Source organism: Solea senegalensis, unplaced genomic scaffold (assembly GCF_019176455.1).
Source record: "Solea senegalensis isolate Sse05_10M unplaced genomic scaffold, IFAPA_SoseM_1 scf7180000017642, whole genome shotgun sequence".
Classification (NCBI taxonomy): domain Eukaryota; kingdom Metazoa; phylum Chordata; class Actinopteri; order Pleuronectiformes; family Soleidae; genus Solea; species Solea senegalensis.
Genome location: NW_025322473.1, coordinates 1 through 7,500, shown reverse-complemented (window position 1 = coordinate 7,500; position 7,500 = coordinate 1). Strand labels below are relative to the sequence as shown.

The 7,500-nt window shown below is 38.7% G+C and overlaps 1 protein-coding gene across 1 annotated transcript in view; it reads left to right on the top strand.

Annotated features, from left to right (window-relative positions):
- Positions 1 to 7,281, top strand: part of LOC122764744 (scavenger receptor class B member 1-like) — a 14,751-nt gene extending 7,470 nt beyond the window's left edge. The window contains exons 6-8 of the mRNA XM_044018667.1: positions 5,123 to 5,196; positions 5,365 to 5,416; positions 6,867 to 7,281. Coding sequence (XP_043874602.1) covers positions 5,123 to 5,196; positions 5,365 to 5,416; positions 6,867 to 7,040 — 300 coding nt within the window. The 3' untranslated portion in view covers positions 7,041 to 7,281. The remainder of the gene's footprint in view (positions 1 to 5,122; positions 5,197 to 5,364; positions 5,417 to 6,866) is intronic.
- Positions 7,282 to 7,500: the final 219 nt, after the last annotated feature.

Sequence of the window (7,500 nt, the reverse complement as noted above, 5' to 3'; positions counted from 1 at the left end):
ATTCTGTAGGCGATTTTATCCATATCCATTCGTTCTTATGTAAACACACCCCCCCCCTGTAGACACATACCCCCTAATGAAATATTTCTTAGAATAAAAGAAACTTAAGCTACAGTCATGACCGCAGCATTCATTAGCCTGTTGTATGGCTGCAGTTACCACAACAAAGCTTGTCATAGCATAAACTGTCCCACCAGCATTTGCAGGTGCTGAAACTGTGTTCTGACTGCTTTGCTGCAGACTGGGTCAAAACAATGTGATAAACAAGCTCAACCAAGTGATAAAATAACAGCTGATGACGGCATCTGTTAAATCCATGTGGAAAAACTAATGGAATCATTGGAGTAGATTTCAAACACTTACAATTCTGTATAATATTAATATTAATTACAAAATAAAAATTCCCTCTCTCTCTATACATATACATATGTGTGTGTGTGTGTGTGTGTGTGTGTATATATATATTTTTTCTTCTTTTTTCTAATAATATTAATATTATAATATTAAATATGAATAATTGTATTGTAGTGATGATGATAATAATACTCAAGGGGTATAGGAACTAAAATGAGAATGAGTTTTCTCTGTTTTTTGCAGATCTATGGAGCTTGTTTACCAGCGCCCCGGAGTGATGAAGGGTATTCCACTATATCGTTTTGTTGCACCCAAGACCTTGTTTGCCAATGGGACAGATTATGCCCCCAATGAAGGTTTCTGCCCCTGCAGACAGTCCGGTCTGCTGAATGTCAGCAGCTGTCGCCACAGTGAGTTCTCATGAGAAATACACATAAATCTGATTAATGTCCGAGGCGCACACTGCACAGAATCCATTTGGTCTTGCTGTCAGTGTCTGTGTGAAATAGCCCTGTATTGTTTTTCAGACTCTCCAGTCTTTATCTCTCATCCTCATTTCTACAACGCTGATCCTGTGCTGCTGGACTACGTGCAGGGCCTCAGTCCAAATGAGGATGAGCATGGCCTCTTCATCGACATTCACCCAGTGAGTACACGCACATGAACACAACACACGTCTTTACATGTCTGACTATTGATGGCTGAGGTCATACATATTACATGAAGTTTTACTGATTTACTGATTGAGTGCCAATCAGCAGCTTTTATTTTGGCAAGTTGTAAGAGTATTTATTTGATTATTTGAGTATTTGCTTCATTGTGAAAAGTTGAAAAGACTGTTTGTAATCTATATAAACACACCTATCAAATCTTTCCTCTTCAGTGACAGCTAATTAGTTTGTGGACTTTGTACTGTATGTCTGCAGAAGTGACGCAATTTACAAGCTTTCTTGAATGCATCTCGAAGCTGCTCCTCTAAGCTGCTCCTCTAAGCTCAACACGTAGCTCTCCCAGGAGTTATCGTTAGTTTAGCGTCCTCCCTGAACTCCCTGTACTTTCACTTGTTCTCATGGGCTGAAGTTTCGAGTTTTTTAATATTTGACCCAGTGTAGCATGCACGCACATGTACTTAATCTCACATTCCATTCCAGTTGTGTTGATTTCCCAGCATGGGTTTGCCCTCCTTCGTATGTTCTTGTGTTCTTCAAGCTTTGGGTTGTACATTTGTAGGTTGCATAACCTCATGAAAGCGTCCATGTTTACCGTAGCAACGTTTTGGCCAAACTAAGAGCAAACCACCAAGAACACCAAAGAGAGTTGTGCTACATGTGCTACATACTGACCCTATGTCCGCATAAAGTCCGTAGGTGATAACGAGGACATTGGTGGACATTTACGTAGTATTGACCACAGTGGACCTGTGTGGACTGATGGTTGCTGATAATATGATACAGACCTCAAGTTGCCTAACCCTGACCAAAGTCCACTTCATAATAAGTCTGTCTTGTTAAACAGCATTATGTATTTGTGTCAAAACAAAGACAAAGGACACACATTCTTTCATTAGATAAAGGGCAGCACTGGCCTATTGACCCTCACCTCCTTCACCTTTTAGACTTTAAAAACAATTAAGAAATACTTGTAGATGCCAAAAGCCCCATAAAAATGAATTTCTCTTTGTCCTGTCACTTTAATTTGTGTCTTGAAAAAAATAATTTAAAAGTTGATAATTGCTTAAAAATTAGATTCCAAATCATCAAATTCAGCAACATCTTCTGCTGTGAATCGCTGACGCCATGTGCACTGGAGGATATGAACACACACACACACACACATGCATGTTTGAGTGACCAAAGCAGGTTTTCATCAGTGTTTGTACAGAATATTAACGTTATTAATCAAAACACTTGCTTAGTAAACATGTAGAGAGGTGACATACTGTACACATACCTGCAGTCCTGCTCTCTGTCTCCCTCTTTTCTATATCAGTGGTAATGCAGCCGCCTCTTTCTGTTCTTCTCTTCTTCATTTCTTAATCTTTAGTGATGAGTCATGAGTGAAGGGGTAAACCACTGAGAACATTTTAGATGAACTTATCCTGAAAATGTTTCAGTGTTTACTGTTTATCATAGTTATAATTCTGCATTTGCTTTGCATGCACTCTTAAAAATGGATCGCTCTGATCAGCGCGTGAATGTCTCCACAGACACAAAAACAAAACACTGCCATAGACCTTATTTTTGAAATGGGGACGTAACTAGAGGTCTGCTTCCCTGTGGAATACTGCAGGATTTGACATAGATGCGATATCACAATAGTCCACTAATCAAATTATATAGTTCATTTATTTAATTGCTGTGGTAAAAACTATTCTCTTAAGAAACTGAACACACTTCAAACACATACATGGAGTGTTGTTAAAGGCATCAGACAAAACACTGACATATAACAAGCATGTGTAGAGGCTTTGTACATGATATCTGGTGAAAGTCAAAACACAGAAGGTGAGAACAGATTGCTGTAGTGGGGTTGTTGAGGTCATCTGTACCGCAGTGATGATATATCATGGTTTGCAAACTTTGTATGGTGTGGTGTGAACAGTTGATTGTTAGGTTTCATCACGTGTACTATTTTCATAAGCAACAGATCTTCCACTGATATTGATGCATTTTCTCACTCTTCTTTAGGCTCGTTATCTTTTTTTAGCTATCTTTACAGTGTAGGTGGTTGTTGCTGGTGCTGGAGTAGTCATTCTTTTTTTTTAAGGGGAGAAAATAGTAAAAAAGAAGATAAAAATAAAAGTTATGTGAAGGAAAATCCTGCCTACTGTACTTATATATATACACAGTATGTTTTTTAAAAGAGCAGTACAGCTGTACAGTTTGTGGAATTGTTCATTCATTCATACTTTTTATTTCCTTTTATACAATGAGCAGTTCATGGAACAGAGGTCCGAGGTCATCAAAGAGCAGAACTGATAATCACTATCATGGTGTTTGTTGGTCCGTTCTGACCTGCTGCTGATAATGAAGTAAACGTAGAGGTGCTGGACTGAACCTTCATGCTTGTTTCCTTCTTGTAAAGTCACAGCTTTCACTGATAACGATAACGATTATATTGCCATGCGATAGCACAGTAAAAGTGGACTGATGATTACATTACATTGGCTTGTCAATAAATTACAAACACACAAGGATCGCTGAGGTTGATGTAACCTGATGAGCCATGATTCAGCGCTTTAACCTTTAGTGTGTGATAAGGTAATTGGAAATTGGGCAGTTTATCTATAATTACAGTTGTTGTGAGACGAGGGTTGTTAGAAAACCCAATAAAAATGATCCTTGACTGTGCAAATGCCAATCCACATAAAACCAGATTTAATGATGAGTAACGTTTAGACAAGAGCATCTAGCACATTGTTTTCACGTTAATAGTGAACCAAAATCATTTTTCTTAAATTCAGTCTTATTTGCCACTTTATTAGGTACACCTGGTTAACCGCTTAACACATATAACTAATCAGCCAATTACATTCAAGTGGGCAAACACAGGTGGGGCCACCACAGAAACCACAAACAAACTATCTTGGGACCCATCACATTGAATATAAACCTTGGGGCTCACATGGACATACTGGGTGGGATTGTACATGGCATGGCTTGTGCTCTGAGTATTTTAGAAACTGCTGAGGTATCCTGGGAAAAATGCCATGTTTGAAAGCAGAGGTCAGAGAAAAATGCTTTGAACTGAAAAGTAAAGATCAGGAAGAGACTGAACAATGTTTCTTCATTTATCAGAACTAAAGAAAACACCTAATTCTCCTCACCTCTTGAACAGTTGACTCTTGCCACTTATATGATCTATTCAAGGACCAAAACACCCCAAAAGAATAAGAAAAAGACAAAGTAACTGTAGAAATTGTACATTTTTAAGAGGGCATTCAAAGTGGACCCAGAGCGCCCTCTGCTGGACCACGTGGTTACAATCACTTCAGACAGTCTGATCTACTAAGCTTTATATTTTCACCCTGTCAGCTGGGATTGGCTCCAGCAGCCCCAAGGCTCTCATGTGGAGGATAACATGGTAGACAATGAATGAATGAATGACTTTCACTTATTTGCATTTAATTGAAAATATAAAGCCTAGAAGCAGAGCACATCGTCTGAAGTAATGACCACATGGTCCAGCAGAGGACACCTATGGTCAATGTAGAGTGTCCAGGTAACATCTACATGTTTTTGGACTGTGGGAAGAAGCTACGTACACACAAGGAAACCATGAAAACTCACAAAAAGCCCCAAACTGGCAACCTTCTTGCTGTGAGGCAACAGTGCTCGCCATGTGCACCACCATGTGCACCACCATGAAACTTATCAAATACAATACTCTATATATTTTTATATATATACACACACACACACACACACAGTCCCCTTCCATTCACTGTCAATCTGATGTTCCTTTTTTCCCACACTGTTAACCTGCTTCTGAGGTCAAATGATGCTGATGATGTTGTTATGACTGGGTTACCCATAAAGTCTCTTAAAGGATTCTGAATGCCGTCTGCCTTCCTTCCCCTTTTCTACCATCAAAATATGGCTGCAAAAAGAATGACTTTACATGAGGATTTCCTTCTTTTGTTTATGCTCTCTGGTCACGTGAGAGAATGTTTTTCTCAAGTTGGACGGAAATGTAAACAAACAAAACTGTCATAAAAAATGTTTTTATTCCCCATGTAAGAAAGTATTTGCCTTTGTTTTCTTGCCAGCAAACGGGTGTCCCTCTCAACGTGTCCATCCGTCTGCAGCTCAACCTCTACATGAAGAAAGTGTCAGGAATTACGTAAGGAAGCTAATCCCTAAACTATCATCATGCCGTTAATATTTGTCATGTATTGTGTGTTGATCTATTCGTCGGTCAGTATAAAGGGCTTTGTAGGCATTTCCTGCTTTTCATGTCACTTGCTGTGTGTAACCTTGGAGTTTGAAGTTGGGTGTTCTGTCCTTGTAGAGAAACTAGCAAGATTTCTGAGGTGGTGATGCCCATGATCTGGTTTGAAGAGGTAAGTTTCTACATGTGTCTTAATACCTACGTACATGTCAGATTTAGTGGTAATGTGGACCTTTGCTTGTTCTGGCCCTGAGACAGATGATAGATGACTCTTAAGATTTTTTCTTAAGTCTAATGCTTTAACAAAGACAAGAGATTGCAAGTTCCACTTTGCCCTTTTTTGCAATGAATAGGCATCACAACTGTCCTCGCTGTCAATGGCCTCACTGTGACCAGTGATATGTGATGAATGAAATGGTCGTAGTCAAATAACTTTCATTAAAACGGCCAGCAGGGGTCATTTCCTTCTGTTATACAAGGACCGACAACAGGAAAATGTGCATTTAAATGCCCAAGGAAGGATTTTGGATTATATGGTGGCAATGGTTTACATGAAAATGAAATGATTTTTCATGTCTCATTACTCACTGGATACTTGCTGGTTCTGCAGCGACTTGTATGGAAGCTAATGCTAGAGGCACAGATATGTTTTCAGGACTTGGGTAGTTCAACTTTCAAACTGATTTTCTGTCAAGCCGTCTTCATCCAGTCTCTTCACTATTGGTGCACGTATACGGCGACAGTGATCAATCTCTGATACATTTAGATGTTGGAAGAATCACTACTTCATCTGGCGTCCACTGCGCCATGTGTGTGATGAAGTTTGAAAATATTCCAATTTGAGCAAATAAAGCGAATAATTGAGTTTTGTGGTTAGCTCTTGGTAAATCATGGACTCGGATTAGATTTACCAAGACCTAGTCTGCACAGCAACATTAATACAGCAATTACTTACATTGCACTGCCTGTTGCTAACGCTAACATTATGCTACGTTGTCCTCATTCAGCAGTGACAACAACGCTACCTTTAGCCAGTAGACTCCATAGTTGGTGGTTCCAAAATGGTGGTTCAGGAGTTCTACAGTATATGCCCTCTGATGATTTTTTATTTATTTTATTTTATTTTTTGTTAGCGTTGCTTTTAGATCAAAATATCAATGTGGTTATATAACATGGTCTTTCCACCTGCAATACGATAATCGATACACCAGCGCAAATACTGACACCCTGTCAGTTTCCGTCATTCCTGCTGAAATGAATGAGTGAAACGGGTGGAAGGTAACTGGCTGAAGAAGAGGGAGTTTACAGCAGGATAATTGTAGAGCAAGCTACATTAACAGATGCTCCATCCATGTTCAATACATAGATTTATGCACTTTGTTCTCTATGTTGTGAATAAATAGAGAAATCCTGCCTGCACTTTTAACTTTGTTTTGTTTTCTTCAGTGAGACAGTTGTTTGATTGTCTTGCAATTTATTAATTATCGCAGGTTTAATCATTTGCTCTTGATTGAAAGCTAAGAATTATACAAGTTAGTGTGTGTCTTTGCATTAAGAGTTTTGCACATCAAACCTTTATTGTGTAATCTGTGAAACAAAGTTTTCTATGTATTCTTTTTCAGAGTGGTTATATAGACGGACCTATCCTCACCACATTCCACACAAACCTGGTTATTCTGCCTGCTGTGATGGAGTACATGCAGTACGGGTTCATAGCGCTTGGTCTGCTGACGATAATAATTGCCTTCCTTGTGCACCATCGAGCCAGGGTAAAGCTCCCTCACAGCATGATGTGACATTGTTTTAACTGCATGCAGCATGTTGTCACACACACACACACACTTCTGCATGTTCTCCCAGAAAGCATAGGGAAAAAGGGGCAGGACAGACTGAAGATACTGACGGATAACAAAAGACCATTACCACTATCCATTAATAATGATTCCTTGCAATGCCAAGCCACAAATTAGTATTTCTTTCCCATGTTATGTCTGGAGCTCTGTAGAATATACTTCAATAAAGTGTGTTTTGCTACAATTTCTGTATTATTTAATTACATTTAAATTGTAATTATATATTTTAAAGCAAAACCAGCCCCATATCTGGGAAATATTTTTTGCCTAAAAATAAAAAATAAACTTGGCATGCAAGTTTTTCCACTAGAGAAAAAACTCATTTAAGAAGAAATATTAAACTTTATGATAATAAGATGGTACAGCTTAATTTTGCCCAAATTTTAGTTGTGTGTTCACTACT